This window comes from Brachyhypopomus gauderio, chromosome 15, assembly GCF_052324685.1.
Source record: "Brachyhypopomus gauderio isolate BG-103 chromosome 15, BGAUD_0.2, whole genome shotgun sequence".
In the NCBI taxonomy this organism is placed as follows: Eukaryota; Metazoa; Chordata; class Actinopteri; order Gymnotiformes; family Hypopomidae; genus Brachyhypopomus; species Brachyhypopomus gauderio.
Window position 1 is genome coordinate 15,313,542 of NC_135225.1, and position 22,590 is coordinate 15,336,131.

Here is a 22,590-nt window from a genome sequence, read left to right on the forward strand (position 1 = left end):
ACAGCCATGTCTTTCCTGGTGACCTACCATCCCTTCACCTTATTAGACAGAAAAAAAAATTATGAATGGAATGGACAAGTGCACTTTGGAATAGGGGTCACCGATTCTGACGGCTGCTGTCTTAATATGTGACTGCTGTCCATCTCCATACAAACTAGTTAAAACCCAACCAAATGTTTTCAGGTGACTTACCATCCCTACACCTGTTAGCCAAAGAAAAACATTCATGAATGGAGTGAACAGACTGACCGTGGCATAGGGGTCACCCATTCTGACAGCTGCCAACTGGATCTGTGACTTTAATGTATCTTCAAAAAATATTAAAAGATCGTTTTAAAAACGTTTTAGTAGACTATATTTAAACATTTTATTCAGAAGTGTATAATTAACATTCGGAATGAGGTCCAAATGACAGCAGCTTACATAACTTACTTATGAAAAGTTTGCTATTGTCAGGCGTATGTATTGGCTGACTTTACTCCTGTCGTCACGTGTAAAAATGTTGTAATGAAACATTCTTGTTAACAGACGACATAAAATGTAAATACACGCATCTCTCATATTTTGGCTCGTGGACAGCAGCAAAACGAGAAAAGAAAGCGCGTCGGCGTAGCTTACGCAGCATTCGTAAAGCGCTCGTGCCTGTGAACTGAAACTAACTGAAACTGCGAAATAGCGCCCTCTGCGGTCACAACATTCGACGGTCGCAGAATTCGGTGTAACACCTGTTGCGTTTATAAGGACGCGTCACATTCTCTGCAGTCTTCTCCGAAACGAGGTGTGCTGGAATTTTGGCTAAAACGATTGAAATTGTAACTATTTCCTTTCACAACAAAGAGCTATCTGACTGAACAGTGCTCTTGTATTAAATTAATTGTACGCTTTAGAACTTGGAGACGGACGCAAATGCTGGAGACCTTAATTTATTGTGCCGACCCAGAAACTTAACGTAAAACAAAAATGAAAAAAAAAACGATACAAGAATACAACAAAAACCAGGACATAAAATATTAGCAGGCAAATAAATTTACACAAAACGAAAGTATAACTAATTGACACTAGGCGAAACAAGCGTCAAAACAGAAATAAACCAAAGGAACACACCAATTGGAATATAAGACTACGGATACAAAACGACAGGAATACATTAATCTAATTAACCTAGCAAATACGCAAACAAACCAAGCCATCAGAGATACACTAATATAACAAAGATGAAACATGCATCTTAAACACGGGTAATAAGACACATAACACCCAAAACCCAATAGCAGGGAACCCCAACGGACAGTCATCGGCAACATCACCTAGTGCAGTGGTTCCCAAACTTTTTCTGTCGTGCCCCCCTTTAGTAGATGAGAATATTTTTGCGCCCCCCCCATATTGACTAGGGATGCATCGATACGTGGACACATTTCCCACCCTTTCATCCCGCCTGGCTGCTGCTGCACGCCATGTTGAAAACTACCATATATATGGTGGGAAACTCGGCTTTCCCATAAAACCGACACCACTTGAATGAAGCAACCAAATGAGGCTTTTAAAAAGGTTAATTCAGCCAATCACAGGCCGCCGCTGCGCGACGGACGGGTCAACAAGAGCAGCTGTCTTACATACCAGGTTTATCTTCAGTTTTAAATGGTCGTCGGTTTCTGTAAGAATTAGGCACTTGTCTGCCTGACTGGCGAACACACTTACGGTCTTAAGGTAGGACAAAACCAGCAAACACGTGTAACTGACCTGATAACACAACCAACAACTTAATTACACCAGAATGAGTAACTGAGCTGATAACACAACCAAGTACTTAATTACACCACAACCTGTTAGCTAACGCTAGGTGATCAGGCTATTTGTTGAATAGCTAGTTAATCATTTAACATTTTGCCGCATGGGATAATCACTTTAGCTGTATTAACTGTTTTGTTGGGTTTTCACGCAAACGTTTATTCGTGTTGGGGTTAAAGTATTTAGTGTGTTGAGACCCGTGTGTTGAGTGCTAACTGATGCGTCCAGACCAGAGACCGTATTATATATATATATATATATATATATATATATATATATATATATATATATATATATATATATATATATTACGGTCTCTGGTCTGGACGCATCAGTTCAGCAGCAGCGAGCACTCAACACATATAATCAGTTCAGCAGCAGCGAGCACTCAACACACTGTCAGGAAAACTCAACGTTTAATAATGAAGACGTGTATTTAAACACAAAATAAAGAAAATGTGTCTTAAAATAACTGGTTAAGAATAAAACGTGTGACATAGTAGCTAATCTGCTGATAGCTAAGCTACGTTTTTGGCGGTGTGGTGTGCTAAAAATCTGTGCTACCTATTTTCACGCGTGTTAGCGCGCGACACTAGCGCCAATTTGTAGGCACTCGATTCGCGCGTGGATATCCTACTGTGTTACCTATAACAGAGACACAACTGTAGGATAGTTTTATAACCTATATTGCCTTATCAAAACGTGCTTCCATTATTAATACTGAAGATGAAAGTTTAATAGGCTATATTGCCTTATCAGAACATGATTCCAGGTTCAATACTGTATGTATGATAGTTTTGTAGGATATATTAGCTTATCAAAATGCGCTTTCAGCAATAAGAGTTAATGAACTCATGTTTTGGTTACTGGAATGCTGTGATTAGCTAGTTAATGCATTCTGTTTTCTTACCTGTTTATAAAGTTAGTTAATTTTGTCATTTTTACATCAGTGTAATGATTGGAAAGTATATTTTTGCTAACTTGGCAAAGCCTCACAGCAAGATAGCTAACGTAAGCAGGCACCTAAATTATAACATGGTGTAAAAGTATAAGTAAAAAAACATGATTCTTAAAAAGTTCTCAAGTCAATTCCCTCAAAAAATGGTTATTTGACTGGCCAACTTCCTCAATTGAATAGCTCTCCCTCTTTGTATTGTTTACCCAAAACAATATTACACCATTACAGAAAAGGCTGGCTAGCTAGTAGAGGTGTGCCAAAAAATCGATTCATATATCAAAAATCGATTCTCATTTACTATGATTCAGAATCGATTTTAAATGTCCCAAAATCGATTCTAAGTCGTGGTGAAGTCTCGCGTTACGTAATTACAAAATTACGCGAGACTTTACGCAGCATGTTCTGGGACACACTAGCGGAAAAGGTTCAAAACACATGGAGGAAAGAGATATTCAACCTGTCCGGTTTTCATTTAAGGCAAAAATATGGGTTCATTTTGGTTTTTACCGAATGCCGGGGAAGACCGAACTGGACACAATGTAGCTCGTGTGCAAGGCTTGTGTAATGCCGTGAGCACGGGAGCGTTAATATAGAGAAGGGTGAGAAATAATATAGAGAAGGATGGACCCAAGTGCCGGCTCGCAAGATCAAGACGTTTGACACTCGTCAAATGTATTAGCGAGAGGGAAACGCGCACAGCGACCCAGAACGAACAAACAAAACAACACGGAAGACTCAACGCACAAGAGAATAGAAAGCAAAACCGTGAGGGCACGGAGTAAATAGAAACAAAAAACCAATGTGGAAAATACAATGCATGAAAAATAACACTCAACCGTAGTGAGACGGGAGAAACAAAACAACAACAGTAACTAAAAAACAGCGCGAAAACGAAACCAAGGACACCAGCAGAAGTAACTGGCAAAAAACGCCGCAGTAAAATAAAACCCTGCCCAAAATAAAGGCAAAACGGATAGGAAGACATACAGGATTGGGAAAACTTGAGATGGGTCAGAAAGCGATGGATGAGATACTCGAATAAGTAAAGAGAAAGCATAACAGAGAGAGGTGGCGAGACACCATTAAACGATAAGCAATCACAGAGACTGGCTGAGAACGTACGGTTACGTCGGTTTAGTCTGGGACTGACTCTGGGGCCCCTAGCGACGGCTGGGGGAACTGCATTCGAGCCAGCCCTGACAGCTCGCAAAATGAACCTCAAGAATTTTGGTAACAACAAAAACCATTTTATTTTACTTAAACTTAATTTTTGTTAATTAAATGTGAAAGACACTTAATTTTCTGTATTTGTCGTTCTGTCTTGCAAAGCAGACTGTAGTAGACAATGCAGATTTTATAGACTGAAGCAGACATTTTTATAAATCAAATCGTTTTTTGAATCGAAAATCGTTTTGAATCGAAAATCGATTTTTGAATTGAATTGTGGCCCCCAAAATCGGAATCGAATCGAATCGTGAGATAGTAAATGATTCCCACCCCTACTAGCTAGGCTGCTTTCTGGTGTCAAATGTTCTTTTGTTGGTTAGTTGACTAGTTGTATACCACATTATTCCGCTAGAAAGATGTGTGTACATCCAATGTTGGCTGGACTAACCTTGTCCAAGACACTGAATTTAGTTAGCTTCTAGTAACTGTTCAGTTAAGCAAAATTGTCACGCTCGATGAATCAGCAAATGCTATTGCTTTCTTTCCAATAAATAACTTTTGTCATCTACGTAATTGATTTCCCTGCTCAGCTAAGGATTTTCATTTTCTCTTCAGGACACATCCTAGAGGTTCTGACACCATTGACGACTGCAGCAAAGCTCACGGAGTTGGCTACTTTAGTTATCTAGCTAAAGATGGCTGACAAGAAACCTAGCAAGACCTGTTTGCATAGATCGGATAAGACGGCAGAGTTTACACACTTGCAGGCCCTGTCTGTTTACTCTCGATTCATCACTTGTAATACCACAGATGCACAGGCAGGTCTGTCTCGGAGTCCGAGCAGTTCGTTCTGCAACATAAAGGTTAAGATGGTTCGCAACAGTCTATCTGTTGGGAACAAAAGAAGATTGGATGACTCATGTCTTGATGAGACATACGAGACTCCTTTGAAAAAACCCTGCCTGGCTAAATGCCATTCCCCAGATTTGGCTTGTGTTTTAGATTGCTCTGACATTTTACCAGCAGCTAAACCTGTGACTCCAAAGTCGTCTTCTGTTGTAGCAGATGAAGCTAATAAAATAGGGTGTAGTAGCACTAATAAACACAATGCACCTGGCAAACAACTACCCCCTCCTCGAGAAAGGGTACACTTGGTGTGTGTGGGGAGAGGTGGTGTTGACCGTGAGAGTAGTCCATGCCATGGTGATGTTCAGTCGGACAGTCATCCTGGTGTAGATGGTGGGGTTGGAGTGAATTCTGGTCCTGCGTTTGACTTTGATGTTGATGAGATAATGTGTCTGAGTCCCATTGACCACGATGAGGAGCCAGACGGCGTGGGTGACCTTACTCAGAGCTGCCAGATGTCCTGTGAAGAAGAGAAAGTTCAGGACCTCTGGGGAAATGATGGGGGCTACAGTTCATGCTGCTGGGGTCAGAGTTCAAAACGGGTCTCAATTAAAGCAGAAGAGCTTGATGGAAAAGATTTGGAAAGGGATGAGGGCTATAACACAAAGTCTTACAAAATAGCTGTGTCAAAGGGGGCAAACTACAAAAACCCATCTAAGCTCCAACCAATTTTATCCCCAGTTATGTCTACACCTTTAGCTAGATTTAGACAGTCCCCCAAGTTGAAGGCTGTGCAGGGCTTGGATAAAGCTGAGCCATTGTTTCCCACCGAAAACCCAGAACTGTCGAACGACTCTGCCATTTCCCTGTATGCCTCCTTTAAACTGAGTACCTGTAATTCTGAAGATTTTCCTACAATCCCCTTCCTGGAAGAACTTGGTGGAGAGGGTAAGAGTCCTGGCATCTCGACTTGCAAGTCGCTGGGATGCCACGGTGGGCAGCAGGGTATTGTGACCACCGGGATGGCAAGTCAGGTAAGAGAGGATTTGGATGTGTTGGTCAGCAAGAGGACGGCGGAGCCCACATTTCGGGTGACATTCGGGGAGAGGTTGGACAGCGTGGAGAGCATACAGCCTCGTCAGTTCCAGGTTGGGCATTACAGCTTCTGGTGGTTAATTTTTCCCATGGCAGAACTGCTTGCAACTTGCACTGTTTTGTTTCAGTTTTATATTAAACATGTTCGTTTAGAACTATACTATAGAAATCAAACTGAATAGTGTAGCATTAATCTACCTGTCTCCCTGAAACTCGCACGGCTAGATTAGTTAACGTTGCCCTTCTGCTTGTACCCGGGCCTTCATGGTGTGGATCGTGCTGTCTAGGTCAAATCTAGGGCGCGTTTGCCTGGAGCAGACAGAGAAGCGGCAGAACGTCTCTCAAGACGACCATCACCAGCTCAGCAACCCGGGAGAAAAGCTCGGTCAGGAGGCCAATCGCACGGCCCCAGAGACGCCCAGAGGTACTGGCCTAGGATTAGCCTTTTGCTCCTTCTGTTTAAAGCTGTGAACCTGCAGATTAGTCCCTATGACAGTCGAGGTGATGGTTTTGGAGTTTGTGCTGGCAAACTGAAATGGTACAAACATGTGGATCTGTTAATGAGACTGGTGATTTTCTTGGAGATTTTCCTGATCTGATTTAGATTTTATAAAAGACTCTCAGGGACCAGCAGAGATGGGAGTAAGTCACACATGTGCAAGTCATAAGCAAGTCTCAAGTCACTGTGGAAAAATTCAAGCAAGTCAAGTCAAGTCCCTGCTATAAGTCAAGCAAGTCTCAAGTCAAGTCATTCAAATTATTATGCCCTAACTCCAGTTTCCATATTTAAATCACGTAAAAGACATCTTATCATGAAGAGCTGAATTTTATTTTCAATATTGAGAAGTACTGTTGCATTGTTTCTTGGAATTTTAGGAGGGTTAAATACGTTGAAGATAGGTGTCCAATAAAATAAAACCAAGTACATAAAATAAATAAACAATAAATAAAAACATAGCCTAAAATGTAAACAATGCTGACATTACATAAAAAAAAAACATTCAAGTACATCTATTTTAACATGCCACTGAATACTGACATGAGCTATTAAGGATGTTCCCAAACCGAACACATTCATCTGTAGTAATAAGAATAATTTGATTCTCTTTTGTAACAAACATAAAAAAGGCAAATTTCATTTCATAACTGCTGGAACTTCGAGGCAATTTCAACATATAAATCATCAAATAAATTGCCAGTTACAATGCATTGCATTTGCAAAAAACTAAATTTGACAGCACTTTGTCGCTCATCTGTGAGCGATGGGATCGCATAATCACCCCGCCATGGCTGAACACACGTTCAACAGGTGCACTAGATGCAGGGACTGCCATAACTCTTACCGCCACCTTGAACAAAGAGGGTAGGGTGTGCCTGTTCATGGCCCAAAACTGAAGGCAGTTCTGTCCATCACAAATGTCCAAATAGTCAGCTGAAACTGTGGACTGGAACATAAATCTCTCTTCTGTTTTTTGCGATATGCTGAGAACAACCCAGCCTGACTCTCTGGCTCTGCCAGTCATCATGTTCTGCTCACTGGTGCTTGGGGTGTTCTTGCATGCCTCTTTGAGAATCAAGTCTAATAAAAACAAAGAAAAACTACAGTTACAAAATGGTTTTGAATACTGCATACCAACAATCATAACACATTGCCAGGTTATCATAAGTAACCATGTAATGACAATCTACAGTGTGAGTCAAAAACGTGCTCTTTATCCAATATGACTGCTTTCAAGATGGCAGCCATATTCGAGTATAGCCTAAAAGATAGCCCCCTCAGCCATTACTTGCTGGGGTATTCAGATATGTAATTTTCCCTTTCATTTCTGAAATAAAAGGGTGTCCTGAGGCTTTTGACTCACGCTTTATACCACAATACTAATGAATAACTTTTGTAGCCTATTTCTTTTATAGACTGATATTACATTGGATTAATACTAAAAACATAACATACCTTTTATCATCTCGGACACAGCCTCCTTGACCTTTTCGGTAGCCAAAACATCATGGGTCAACCACATGGTCCCAAATGAAGGATCCAGCAGAGCAGCTTTTAGGTACAGAGGGTCTGAGAAGGGTAAAGTTGCACCATCACTGCATCCCTCTGTCATCCTTACGCTGACAAAGATCCCTCTGAATCTTCTTAGGAGTGACCCTTGCAGGCTACAGATCAAGCCACCCAAGTAACGCATTTTCTCTTTTTGATTTTCGAGGTGGTGATTAAGAGAGAGGATACAGGGTACCACAGCACTTATGGTCACATTTTTATCCCCTTGTGTGAGGTCGGTGGCTTCTCCAAAAGGCTGAAGGACATCCACTAATTCCCTAATCTGATTCCACTCTCTAGTTGTGAACACTATCTCTTTGTGTCCTCCATCTTCAAGAACGGTAGACAGTTTCTGGTAATCACAGTTGAGCACTGATTTCAGTTGCCTCAGTGTAGAATTCCAGCGTGTTGTAACAGAAGCAGGTATTCCATGCTGTCCAAACACCTTCTCATATTTTTCCTTGAAGGAGGCACTTGTGTGGAGCAAGGAGCTCAACCTGGAAGCTTTGGCGAGAGCTGCACTGACTAATTTAGTCTCTTTAAGACCATCCCCTATAACCAATTGAAGCGTGTGTGCGAAACACTGAAGCCTTGTTTGGGTTTTTGTGCTCAAGGACTTTTCAACCTTCTCATGCTCTTCCACTGTCAGGTCGTTCCAAATATCAGAATCGTCAAGGTCATCTTCATTTCCCTGTTCTGGAAAACATGTAGTGAAAGCTTTTTTCATGTTAGCGGCATTGTCACAGGTGATGTGTTCAACCTTTTTCCTGATGTGGTACTCTTCACATATTTGTTCAAACTCTTCACAAATTCTTTCGCCTGTATGAGACCCTTTGAAGCGGTTGCATGCAAGTAACTGGGAATTCAGCTGAAGGCTGTCATCTTGGATGCTGATCCAGTGTGCTGTAACTCCAAGAAAGCCTCTCATCCTGCGGTCTGACTATATGTCTACAGTCAGTGACACATTATCTGCCTTTGCTAGTTCATTTTTCAGAGTCATTTGCCTATCTGCCACCAGACTCAAGTTTTGAAGTAATTGTTCTACGACTAACTGGACAGTACTTGTTGTCCACTACTGACAAAAAGCGATGAAAGCTCTGATGTTCAATGATGGACAATGGCATGTTGCAATTTATAATAAGGTCTGATAGTATTGAGTTGGTTATGGCTCGTTGCTGGGGGTGGTTGCAGTTGTATAGCGACACAGTACTTGATTTGATGAACTGAGAGATCGGAGGCTGGTTAACATCAAAAGTTGCTTTGGTATGGATGTATTCTTCATATCTGTAGAAAATGGAAGAGGGAGAAAGAATAGATTTAGCCCACATTATTAACTTCATTGCATAGTTGATCACTGAAAATGTAAACTGTGACCAAAATAGATCCTCATTTGCACTCCTAAATGCATTAGTCATATTCTCATACAGTGAGATTCCAGACTGATTTTGAGCTCTACAAGCTCACTTAATTAAACTGATTTCTAGTGAACATCATTGGTATCAGTTGAATGTGGAACAGAATGCATTGCTTGTTATTACTAAATGGATTTAACTTTACTGGCAGACATTGATAACAAAACGAGAGAAAGAAAAGAATGTAGTAATGTATATTCATTTAGCTTTTTTGCTAATGTTCTGTAAGCCAGTGATTAGCGTTAGCTTAACAGACACAGTCACTTACCTCTCTTTGTGGGATTTGAAGTGGCGAATGAAGTTTGAAGTTGTTGTGGTCGTGTCGCTGATTTTGGTACTGCAAACCCTGCACGTTGCTGTTCGCTTTTTGTTCTTCTCATCGACTACATACTCCTTAAATCCAAATTTCACTATTTTAGGAGTAGCCGCGTCCATGATAAGAGCAATCATCAACTCTGTTGGTCTGCCGCGTTCTGATGGGTTGCCAGGTTTATGCGCATTACGCGCAACAATCGTCAATTTTTTTTTAAAGAAATTCAAATATATATATCATCTCAGTATGTACAAACACAAACATTTAATAAAAAATACAAGTCATTTCGAGTCGTCTGACCCAAGTCTAAGTCAAGTCTCAAGTCATGAATACCAAGTCAGTCAAGTCGAGTCTTTTATCACTGTTAATCAAGCAAGTCTCAAGTCCCTAAAATCGCGACTCGAGTCCGACTCGAGTCGAGTCATGTGACTCGAGTCCCCCATCTCTGGGGACCAGTGACATCAATATTATGGCTTGTAAATTGGGCACATTCCTCAGGAATGGCATTAAATCAGGCTATATTGTCGTTACCTACAGGAAAACCTAAAGCCAGTCAGTTTATTTTGCAGTGAAGTGGACCAGTTTTTCCCCTCTGCTAAGCTAACCTTTATGTGTAAACCTCTAGTGCCATCCTGATGTTTTCTGTCGGGTCAATTTGTACATGTGACTTTCTGATTCTCCCTGTTTGAGCCAATCCCTTGACGTCCTGTTTGAGCCCATCCCATAAATTCTCCTGGAGCATGTTGTCAGACTCACTGGGATGTTAGGAGGACTGAAGAGCTGGTTTGGGGGGGGGGGGGGTTTAAATAATTTTTTTACTTGGTATAAAAAATGTAAGTGTGTATGTATGAAAAAGGGAAAAAAAAATATTTATTTATTTATTTGTTTTTTTATTTTAACCTTGGTCTAAAACGGCAAAAGAGCTGTTGCATGGTGACCAGCAGAGGGAGTGATGATCGTTTCTGTCCTGATAGCTTGACATTCCTGCCACTGACTTGCTCTTCAGGCTTTGAAAGGTGGCCGTAAGGTTCCTGCTGTCTTGAAACCTTGAGCTGTCTCCTGTGCTGTCACCTGTGTTAGCACACAGTCTTCCCAGTGAGATGTGTCCTGTATTTAAATGAAGGCTGTGTTTAGTTGGCGGCCCGAAATGCTTAAATCTGATTGGTCCTGTCTTCCATCTGCTTCCTGCGATGCAAATGGTACAAGTCATCACACGATGCTACGCGACTTGATGGGAGCGCTTGCATTTAAAACTTATGTATGAATTGCATTGTTTAAACAAAACTGTCCTCTTTATTGATTGGTTGTCTTGTTGCTCTGATTATTCTGGACTTTGGCCGTACAGGGTTTCCATCACTGTGTGTACTAACACACACGCGCTCATTGCCTCTGTAACTGTGTACTAGAAGACATGGACACACTTCCCACCCTTTCATCCCGTGCCGAAGACATTAATGCTCTGATTCAATCGACATAAACATCATACAGGTGGTCCCCGGGTTACGAGGTTCCCGAGTTAGGATTTTTCGTGGTTCGACACATCTCCCATTTACTGTATAAAGCGTTGTTTGGACCCAAGTCTTGCGTAGTTCTGCAAGCGTAAAATGGACACAAATTAAGTGTTATATCGCCATCTATCGATCGCCGGTGGTTGGCGCCAGAGCGAACTAGTAACTCATTGAATCATAGATGTGGATCAGAGGTAAATAAACTAGATTTTTTTTTCCGGCGTGGGATATCGCAAGTGTGGCGTGAGAGCGTGTGAAGACGGTCAAATGCATGTGTCTCACGCTCAATGCGTGAGAGTTGGCAACCCTGGTATGTACGTATGTTCCGATTTACACCGAAAATCGATTTATGATGGATCTACGTCGTAACCCGGGGACCGCTTGTATTTCAGACATCGGAAGAGCTTCAGAGGTAGATGCAAGATAAATTCAGTATTTTATCTTCATTCTGATGAAGTTTAATTTTTATCAGAAATATAAGAAAGTGGATTTTTTTTTTGAGCTGGTACAGATGATCAGACAATCTGGTTCATCATGGCCGCCTTACGGCGTAAGATGTAATACATGAACAAAAGCACAAAATGTATGTCCTAATAATCAAACACAAAATATTTATTAAATATTTTATATATTAAAACTAACTATAATCATAATACTTGTAATTCTTTTAAACTTTATTTGCATAATTTCTTTGAGTTGTCTGATATCCTATAATTTACTAACGGTAATGAATAAAAAATTATGCCTGTTTTTAACATTGTGTCTAATTGTGGTAACAGAATCTTTAGGTTACAGCATTTTCTCAGAATATTAATACAAATTAATTTTTTTTATTTCACCTTAATGATTACCTGACTTATTTATTATTAATTAATTTAAAGATTAATTATTAAATATTCAAAATATGGTACACTTCCACTCCACCCTCCCACCCTCTCTCAGAAACATTTCAGGCTCAGGCATTTTTCCCCACTATCACCCCTGCGCCTGGCTGCTGCCGCTGCCATGTTGAAAACTACCATATACTGTGCACATTGCTCTGATCACCTGCATCAACCACATACGCTTCACGTGAGCTGCACTGATAGCATAGTGGACGTCTGCTTGGTGTGTTGTGACGAAGCCCAAACGTTTTCTGATGTGTGATCCATATTTACTCACATGATCAATGTGATTGGTGCAGATTGTTCAGCTTCTTTGCTACTGATGAAATTATGGTGGTGGAGGAGATGGTGTGTGTGTGTGTGTGTGTGTGTGTGTGTGTGTGTGTGTGTGTGTGTGTGTGTGTGTGTGTGTGTGTGTGTGTTCCTCAGGCTGGTGGTGTCTGACGGGGAGCAGGACTGGGAGAGAGAGAAGAAGCTATATGTGGACTCTGTCACTAGACACATTGAGGAGAACACTGGAGCAGCTGATGGTACAGTTTACATCATTCTTTGTCCTGCGATGTGTTTTACACTCGTCACCATGTGAGCTTGCTGGATATTGTTGGGTATTGGCATGTTCTGATGTAAATTAATTCAGATGTGTTGGGGACATATACACATTGTGAGATCCTAAACCCTGGAGAAATGTCAGTCATTAAGTATATAAGGAAACATGGCAAATAGTTGACCCCTAACCTCTAATCCTAAACCCTGACCCTTGATTTCTTGAAAGGTGAGTGTTTGTGTTTGGTTCTGGTGTGTTTGCTTTACAGGTGTGATGACTGAGCTTTCACACCTCATGAACACTGTAGCCAATCAGGGGACAGGAAGGTATGCAAGGCAATGGCAACATCCCTCAGACCTCACACGCAGGTACGCACCACGGTCCTCCCCCACACCGCACCACGGTCCTACCTACCCCACCCCACACCACGGTCCCACCCCGCACTACGGTCCTACCCCACACAACACCGTACATCTGATTCAATTCCTGTCCATTAGAGTATGTATTGGCAATGTTTTCTTTTCTTTACTAAGGAACTTCAAGCAGCACAGTGGCAGCTTGGTGTCGCTGCAAGAGTGGAAGATTATGAATGGTCGGCACTGGCGTCGATTTTCTAATGTTCCTAAGGTGTTCCAGCGTTCCAATGTTCCCTGAGGCTTTAACACGTAACACGCACTCCCTGGCTTGTCCACAATTGCACCTCCCTTTTTTAATGTTCTTGCACTTTGCTGTTGGTCAGGCTTTTAACTGATGCTTGATGTTCATGTAATATATTGGACATTTTCTGCATTCTTGTTGGCCTTTGCACAACCTTCAAGCTTTAATTTTGTGTGTGAAATTTTATCGTGGACAGTTTAACATTCAGTTAATTTTATCTTGCTGTGAATTGTTATGATTATCATTTCCATGAATGACCCTGAGAATGGTCATTGTAAGGATGATGGTTATTCACGAGTCTCCTTGCAGTGTGGTGAGCAGGCAACAGACACCTCACCTGTGCTGCTATTCAACATGTTTGTGGTTTTCTGTGTGCTTTTGGACATGTCTGTCCTCTCTTTAATTTTGTTTGTGGTTTTTGTCCTGAATGTGTGTTCACACCGCCTTTAGCAGGTGGCTTGTTTACTCTGAAGTGAGTTTGCTGTGCTGTTTTTTTTTTTTTTTTTTCCCCACTGGAATTTTAGGCACCATTTGTGCCATCAGTTTGGTTTAAAAGGAATTGTAACATTAAATAATTGAAAATCCATCAAAGCCTGAACATCTGATATGAAATCATTTTAAGTTTTAATTTGTTTTATAATGTAATGGAGCATTCCACAGCCTGGTGTAAAAGTGATGATCAGTGTGTGAACAGCACACATTTCAGTTATAGAGAGGGAGAGTGGTCCATGAACAACACGCAGGTTTGTTATGGGAGAGAGAGCGGTCCATAAAGAACCAGCAAGAGTTGAACAGGTGGTGTTGTGCACAAATGGTGGACAGGGACTGTGGGGACACAGGTTCAGTAAAGGCTGTTGGAGTTCTTATTCTGTAGATCCCACAGTGATCCCACATGTGGGACCACTGAGCAGATCCAGGTGGCTCCTCCACACCTGCCTGACCCAGTAACCCAATCCTCATATCTCCATGACATTATCAGGCTATAAAAAATCCTGCATGAAACTGTTAACACTACACATTACATTTTGAGACCAAATTAGGAAAAAATTAAATGTACCCATTCCTCAAAGCATGCTGGAAGTCTTGCAATCAGATGTGTGAGGGACCAGTCTGAGTGGGCGTGTTGAACACTGGTTGAGCCAGTGAAAGCTCAGAGATGATTAATGTATAATCCATGCTTGCATAACGTGCTTCTGTTCATTATACACCACGCTTGTCCACTGTTATATAAAACAAAGTCCACCATAAAGACAGCAGCTGATGAATGCTGGTTTAATGTTGTAATATATGTTTATGATGTAAGCTACACCCCTCAAGTGCTTTAGTAGGTGGACTTATCTAGTAACTACTGATATAGCGTAGTGAATGTTTACAGTAATTATCTAGATATGCATGTATGTTAGTCTGGACACAACCACATGCTCTGAAGCATATTGTACCTGTGGGACAAAGCCACACACACTCCCAGGTACAATACACTGGGGCAAAACCATACACACACACACAGGTATAATACACTGAAGCAGAACCACAAAGTCCCAGAGGAATGGTGTAATGGGGTTAGAAGACTCCCACCTCTAGATGTTTTATCAGTTAAACAGCTTTAGCCCTAGTGTAATGTATAATGGACACGGTGTGTTCTCCCCCTTCTCCTGTGAGCTATGAAAGATTGGAGATCTACTTGGGAAATCAGACATACAAATATGAGAGTGGTCTGTCCCAAATGGATGTGCACTACCTGGACAAAAGAATGTGTACTGCCTTCCTAATTATGAAGTTAGTCTTTTAGCAGGGCCGGCGCCACGGGGGGGCGAATGGGGGCGTCGCCCCCTCAGGCGAGGTGTCCCGCCCCCTCAATGTAAAAAATAAGACCCATTTATTTTACATTTTATTTTACGTTCGACACCCCCCCCCCCCCCGGCTCAACAGCTTACGTTCGCCACCCCGAAATTTTCTGACGCCCCCTCACTGTATATGTTCTGGCGCCGGCCCTGTCTTTCAGCCACACCAACTACTAACAAGTGTATAAAGTCAAGCACATGCTGTCTCCATACGTACAGTTGTGCTCAAAATAATAGCAGTGTCTTTTAAAAAAATGAGTAAATGTCCATTCTTCTAACAAATTGTACTTTAATGAACACAAATGCATTGGGAACATAGTGCATTCTATTCCAAAGCAGGATAATTGGGAAAAGTAATTAAAATTCAAATAATAATAATGATATTTCACAGAAAGTCAGAATCCTAATGTTCAAAAAAGCGTTGACATCTTTTCTTGGAAACTCAAAAATGTACTGCACAAACTAAGAGATTCTTGATAAGTCAACTTGGCTGAGTATCCTAAACTAATATTTTGTTGCAAAACCACGGTTTCTGATAACTGCTTCACATCTGTGGTGCATGGAGTCAACCAATTTCTGGCAACAGTCAACAGGTATTGCAGCCCAGGCCAATTGTACTATATTCCACAATTCCCCTGCGTTTCTTGGTTTTGCCTCATGCACTGCAGTTTTTATGTCAGCCCACAAGTGTTCTATGGGATTAAGGTCCGGGGATTGTGCTGACCACTCAATCAGCTGAATCATGTTCGTCTGGAACCATGCTTTTTCTCACTTGCTGGTATGTTTTGGGTCAATATCTTGTTGAAAGGTCCACCTCAAAGGCATTTCCTCTTCAGGATATGACAGCATGACTTCTTCCAATATCCTGATGTACTCAAATTGATCCATGATCCTTGGTATGCGATAAATAGGACCAACACCATAGTAGAAACATCCCCATATCATGATGCTTCCACCACCATGCTTAACCGTCTTCACTGAGTACTGTGGCTTGTATTCTGTGTTTGCAGGACGTCTGATGTACTGTCTGTGATCCTTGGACCCAAAAATAAGAACCTCGCTTTCATCAGTCCACAAAATGTTACGCCATTTCTTCTCAGGCCACTCAATGTGTTCTTTCGCAAATTCTAACCGCTTCTGCACATGTCTTTTATTTAACAGTGGGACTTTGCAGGGGCTTCTTGCTGGTAGGTTGATTTCAACAAGACGTCTTCTGATTGTACCAGTACTCACAGTCAACTGAAGGTCTTCCTTGATCCTCTTGGAGCCGATCATTGGCTGAGCCTTTACCAGTTTGGCTATTCTCCTATTCATTCAAGAAGTTGTTTTCCGTTTTCTTCCACATTTTTCTGATTTTTCTTCCCATTTCAAAGCATTGGAGATCATTTTAGCTGAACAGCCAATCACTTTCTGTTCTTTTTTATAGGTTTTCTCCTATTAGTTTCTTGATTAAAAATGCTCGTCTTTAGAACAGGGTGTTGAACAACCCATTTTTCTTGTTTTTTCAGGACAAATGCACAGCCAGCATGTCAGTTGCCTTGCTCCTTAAATAAGGATCACCTGTTAACACCCTTTTTCCCAGAATGCCCTCCCTAAGTGACGGCCTCCCTAAGTGAACTCGCCACTGCTATTTATTTGAACACACCCTTTTCAGTTAATCATTCAATTTCAAAGAATCTGCAGTATGCATGGATGGCCTGTTGGGTTTGATGGTTTTCTATACCCTTATTATACCCTCCAAAAACACACTGTCTGGAAGCAGAGACACCACAAATATCTACATCAGGCGCTTCTGATGGTCGCCATCACCAAGCAGCGCTCACGCGTAACATCACTGTGTGCAATGCCAAGTGTTTGCTGGAATATGAAACACCGCCTCTGGACTCAAGAGGTGAACAGCACTCAGGATGCTGCTGGTACAGTGGAGGGGGCAGGTAGATTAGGGTAAGGATGGTTCTAGGCTAGGAAACCCATGTTTTAAGACTGGAATATGGAAAGAGGCTGTTACACCTCTGAAGGGTTAGACTTCCAGACGAGTGTTCCAGCCATTCTGCAGGACACCCCCTCCACCTCACAAATCACTCTTGGAGGTTCTTGCACTCTTCATGAAATTTTTGGGTTTATGGGGGTTTTTTTCTTGAGTTATTTTTCTCACACATAGACTAAACCTACTGAACTACAAAGATACTCTAAATTGTCTGTTGAATTTAATTTAAATCGCTCAAATGTTATAAGCGTGTGGTCTGTGGCTGTGGGATGACGGACTGCATGGCTTGTTCTTTAAGCACACTCTTCATGTCGTAGACGTGTGCGTTCACTCCTGGGCGGTACACAGGAACAAGGGCTGGGACACCAGCTGGGCAGCAGGAGATTTTCATGCAGGTGGGTGACAGACAGGGGGCGCTGCAGTGGCTGGTCTTCACGCCTCCATCGCCAAACTCCAGCTGAACAGTAAGACTGTGAATCCCTGCCTTGTGAAACACCTGCCGGACATGCATGTGGAGGCCCTCCAGCTCAGCCAGGGAGTGATGGAGGTCCTCAGCCACTCGGACGTGCAGCGTGGCCACAGTCCTCCCCTTCGTGAGCAGCCACACGTGAGCATCGTGGACGCCGAGAACCCCTGGCAGCTCACACACATTCTCCACTACAAGAGAGAGAAAAGAAGGAGGGGGAGTTTAGACACACGTCTTCACGAGTGACCCCTGGAGCTGAGGGCATGTCCTGCAGATTTATACTCACAAATCTGGGCGAAGGGCAACGTGGAGGGTGTGATGTGCAGCAGGATGGTGGTCGTCTCTTTGATCAGAGGAGCAGCTGATGACAGGATGATGGCCACCATGAGCAGCGTCAGGCTTGGGTCAACGTAGCACTGCCAGCCGCACTGGCCGTCAGGGGCCACGGGCCAGATCTGGAATATAGTGGCCGCCACCACCACCACAAAGGAGCCCAGAGCATCATTCAGCAGGTGGAGCAGCACTCCTGATACGGGGAGGGAGGAGAGATTGTACCGTTTCATATACATGGAGCGGCCGGTTTAAGTACACCCTCCACCTTCATACAAGTTATACATTCAGCATGTCCTGTGACCAGTGTTCAGTAGTTTTGGAACAAGCAGGTGTTTCATGATAGTGACACTAGCAGGTGATTAGATACAGATAGTGTGTGGAGGGCTCAAAACAACAACATTCATGCTAAATAAATTGACCAAAAAGGGGGTTTGTCTAATTGACACAATTCCTGATATTGCTTTGAAATTGCTAGCTGAGGTTACAAAAACCAAAACGAAGATTAATGTTAGATGGGAAATGGGACCCTGAATAAATCAGTAGACTTGAGATTTTCAAGAATGTGTTGCCCTTGGGGCTGATATAGTTCAAAGCCTTGCTCTTCAGATACGTTCAGTAACACATCTGGATCAGTAACGCATCTGGATCATATTAATACTTAGGGGTTGATTGTTAGCCTACCTACAACTAATATTCATAGGTTGGTTGTACCTTTAATATTCAGGGGTTGACTTTCATCCTCACTGTGGTCCACTTCTTGTGAGTGTGTATCTTGGAAGTCTGTGGAAGAACAATGTGTTGAATGCACAACCCTCATAACTGAATTACATTTCATTTAGTTACACTGAGTAACACTGATTTACACAGACTTAAACTAAGTTACATTCAAAAACACTCATAACACATTTGAAGGTGTTCCACATTTTGGTTAGTATACAAATTTACAAGGACAACCAACTGACTAAAGTTTTAGGTACAAATTAATACAATTGAATACCAAAACGAAAGTTGTTGAGCGGGGGGGGGGGGTGGCGAACGTAAAATGGACACAGATTCAGTGTTATATCGCCGGTGGATGGCGCCAGAGCTAGCGAACTAGTAACGTATTGAATCATATATGTGGATCTGAGGTAAATATAAAATAAATATTTTTTTTTCGGCGTGAGATATCGGAAGTGTGGCGTGAGAGCGTGTGAAAACGGTCAAATGCGTGTGTCTCACGCTCAATGCGTGAGAGTTGGCAACCCTGAAACAGCGATAATTGAATTGTGGTATAATCGCAATAATACACTCGAGGTTCGTGGTATAACGTGTAATATTGGCACTGCTGTGCTGCGGTCGTAGATCAGCACAGCAGTGCCAATATTACACGTTATAGCACGAACCTCGAGTGTATTATTGCTTCAATATATATTGTTTAATTTTATTCCAGGGTTTAAGTAATTTCATTCATATCAAACAAACGATGATAACTTCATAGAAGTGCATGAGATTATTTGTTGACGTACTCTTTTAATTAAATAATTTCAATTGAATAAAATTGAATTTTCAATTGAATTGAATTGAATTTACAATGTAGTAGTAATAAATTAGGACACATATGAAAAGGTCTAATAAATAAATGTATTCTCTGAAAATAAATGACTACAGTTAACATATCAATAAACTTGACATAATTTAAACAATCAAATGGACTAATTGAATCATTTACATATATAAGTAACTTTGAGTAAGGCCAGAGTAGAATCTGCAGATTCCTGCATTGCCCATAAGCAAAGCTGCTGTATTCCAATGTGTGTATGCTGTGACTAAAGCACTGGGTATGCACTAACCCTAACCCTAACCATGCTGTGATTAAAGCACTGGGTATGCACTAACCCTAACCCTAACCATGCTGTGATTAAAGCACTGGGGATGCACTAACCCCAATATAGAGAACATTTCCACATACTAAAGAAGCATTGCATGAAGTCAGAATAGGTTTCATATAATTGGAAGCGTCCTGGAATTGTCAGTGCAGTGGATGGACACACACACAGCTTCTTGAGCTCTATTATAAAGGCCTAAGAGTAAATGTCCCCAACCAATAATTCCTGCTCAAACTACAAAACTACATACTACTACTCATACTACTCATACTGCTATATTAGTTTGGGTGGTGTGGGTGGTGTTATAGGTATCCACTCTGATGTTACTTACTCCTGCCTTAAATGACCAAGAGAGAATGGAAAATACAAAGAAAAATACAAAGGCGATTGATTTGTGTTTGTAGTTCGTTATATGTTGTAAACATAATCTAGATTTCATAATATACATAGGGTGCAAGTTGTACATTCATTCACCACAAGAAATAAGGAAAATTCAACAATCACTGCAAAAAAATCCTGTCTTGCAATTTTTTGATCTCCTATACTTTGTAGATTTTCCAGTATTTAGGTGAGTTCCTCCTTGGAAAAATCCCGTTTGTGCTGCGGGTTGCAACGCTTCTGTGCTGCTGCATGAAACGCAGCCTTGATGCAGATGCGGAGTCAACAAAGAACTATTTAAAACTCGCTCGTAGACCAAGACCAAGCTCGTCTTTGCACAATATTTGTTTTCTTGATTTCTTTGATTAATTACTAAACCTGAAATAATCGCAGGGGTCCCAAACTGAATGCAAGGGACCTGATTAAACACAAGGGCACCTAACCTAAAGATTAGGTTTAGGGTCAGGATTCCGAACCCTGAAAGGAGCCCCAAAATATTCTGGACAAATCAATGAATGAAGTTTTGCTCACGATACACATTCATGTTCATGGCGTAGGTCTGTACAGCCAAACTCACCCGCTTTCTCACTCACGGCCTCTGGCTCTGTGTGCGCGTCGCCCCTGCAGCGTCTACATAACCGGCGCCAGTCCTGGAACATGAGCAGTCCTACTATATTAATGCCCAGACCCACCGAGCCCACGACCAACACCAACATCGGCTCTTCAATGGGTTCTGGCTTGATGAGGCGCTCCAGCGCCTGGACGGAGATGGAGAAACATAGAGCAGTCAAGAACACAGCATTGGCCATCGCACCAACGACCTCGACCCGGGCCAGTCCGTACGTGTAGCGTTTTGAGGCGTTTCGGCGCCTAAGACGCGTGGCTGTGAGGCCAACGGAGAGCGATATGATATCCGCCAACATATTGAATGAGTCCGAGACGAGCGCGATTGAGTTCCCCACATAACCCGCAATTATTTCAGCAGAAAAAAACACCACCACGGTCACCAGCATGAAAGTCAAGCGGCAGCTTTTCCCAGTGTAGCGGCCCATCTTAAACTATTATGGGAACCTGTGATGAAACTTGATGAAACCTGTTTTTTATCATTCACCAATAAAGTTTAAATCATCTAAACTTTTTGTCCCTGTGTCTGCCAAAACAAGTATGAGTCTGACACAGACTATGACAGTGGATCGAGCTGAGCTTGCAGTGGTTTTGTTTTATCTTTAGAATAACGACGGCGACCACTTTCCGCCTTATAACACGTTATAAAGATGACATTACTACATTCTAACCAATGACCTGTCAAGGCCGATCCAAAGGCCTCTCCCCTCCCTCTATCTCTCCCTTCGTCTACCTCCCTCTCTCCCTCTCTAACTCTCTCTCCCTCTCTCTCTCTCCCTCTCCATCTCACCCTCCCTCTCTCTCCCTCTCTCATTCTCCCTCTATCCTCTATCTCTCTCTCCCTCTCCCACTCTTCCTCCTCGCTCTCCTTTAGCACTGATTTAACGCAGATTAAATATGCCCAGATGCAAAAGGTCAAAAATATCATATCTGACAATGAATTTGTTGGTGTCGGTTATCATAAATATATTTATACATGATTATGGCTCTCACACACATGACTTTGCATTTGTCATATACAGATTTTAACCATTACATACTTTTTCAATACGAAGGATCTAGTCAGTATAAATGAACAATTACAATGTGAAGTGCAATTAGTTCTATACTGCATATTTATGCTGCAAATGGCATATGTGAATCTTCTAGGGGAATCTTTTGTGGGCAGAAATGACAATTAAAGCAAAGTCATACATCATGAGAGAAGTGAGATTGTATTTACACATATTTGCCAAAATCACACATCCCTTAGCAAAAAGCAGATAATTTGAAAACCAAAAAAAAAAAAAACACTTTGTTTTAAAGTTTTGAAGTCTTCGCCACCATAGGGATACAATATAGACCTGCAGAGAACAAACTTAGCCCAGACTGGATGACAGTGTCTACGAAATGTTGAAAATCTAGGCTGAATGTACTGAAAATGTTGTCCAGTCACAGCACTTCTTTAATAGTTTGTTGTTTAGCAACAAGGCTATTATTTAGAAATAGACCAATTAAACATGCCAAAGCAACAAAAGGCCTTTAAAACAAGTAGACTAGTACCTCAGCGTTAAAACGTTAATTAAACAAATAGACTAGTACCTTAGCATTTTAAAATGTAAATTAAACCAATAGGCTAGTACCTTAGCGTTTAAACTACTTAATTATAAGATGAAATTTGGAGAAGTCATTTAAATGCAGTCAGGAATATGAACATAGTCTTTCACAATCAAGAATATGAAATTGTGCTATGGATAAACAATTGTGTATAGCTATAAGATTTAAACCATAACTCTAGGTGCTTACTAACAACATGTGTAAGTCTTTGGGTAAGTAAAAAAAAAAACAACAACCATATTTACAATTTTAATGTAATTTCAATGTAAAGGAAGGAC

The 22,590-nt window shown here is 41.6% G+C and overlaps 2 protein-coding genes across 2 annotated transcripts; one reads left to right on the plus strand and one right to left on the minus strand.

The window, feature by feature from the left end:
- Positions 1–1,487: 1,487 nt before the first annotated feature.
- Positions 1,488–13,742, plus strand: LOC143476966 (uncharacterized). The gene is made up of 6 exons (XM_076975389.1): positions 1,488–1,707; positions 4,529–5,907; positions 6,142–6,278; positions 12,448–12,548; positions 12,831–12,930; positions 13,096–13,742. Exons 2-6 carry the CDS (start codon positions 4,609–4,611, stop codon positions 13,214–13,216), a joined length of 1,758 nt encoding a protein of 585 aa, XP_076831504.1. The 5' UTR covers positions 1,488–1,707; positions 4,529–4,608; the 3' UTR covers positions 13,217–13,742.
- Positions 13,743–15,773: 2,031 nt separating this feature from the next.
- Positions 15,774–21,144, minus strand: LOC143476955 (calcium/manganese antiporter SLC30A10-like). Its single transcript, XM_076975378.1, has 5 exons — positions 20,686–21,144; positions 20,409–20,451; positions 18,558–18,602; positions 17,800–18,039; positions 15,774–17,704 (listed from the first exon to the last, which is right to left on the minus strand). The coding sequence occupies exons 1-5, from the start codon at positions 21,142–21,144 to the stop codon at positions 17,289–17,291; spliced, it is 1,203 nt and encodes a 400-aa protein (XP_076831493.1). The 3' UTR covers positions 15,774–17,288.
- Between the last annotated feature and the right edge of the window lie 1,446 nt (positions 21,145–22,590).

Excerpts from the sequence above, each read along its gene's own strand:
- LOC143476955 (XM_076975378.1), bottom strand. The coding sequence starts at position 21,144 with ATGGGCCGCTACACTGGGAAAAGCTGCCGCTTGACTTTCATGCTGGTG. Across the intron at positions 20,452-20,685 it reads CGCACACAGAGCCAGAGGCC|AAATCAAGAAAACAAATATT; the intron begins GTGAGTGAGAAA and ends AATTAATCAAAG. Across the intron at positions 17,705-17,799 it reads GTTGCCCTTCGCCCAGATTT|TGGAGAATGTGTGTGAGCTG; the intron begins GTGAGTATAAAT and ends TCTCTCTTGTAG.
- LOC143476966 (XM_076975389.1), top strand. The coding sequence starts at position 4,609 with ATGGCTGACAAGAAACCTAGCAAGACCTGTTTGCATAGATCGGATAAG. Across the intron at positions 6,279-12,447 it reads GGCCCCAGAGACGCCCAGAG|GCTGGTGGTGTCTGACGGGG; the intron begins GTACTGGCCTAG and ends TGTGTTCCTCAG. Across the intron at positions 12,931-13,095 it reads CCCTCAGACCTCACACGCAG|GAACTTCAAGCAGCACAGTG; the intron begins GTACGCACCACG and ends TTCTTTACTAAG.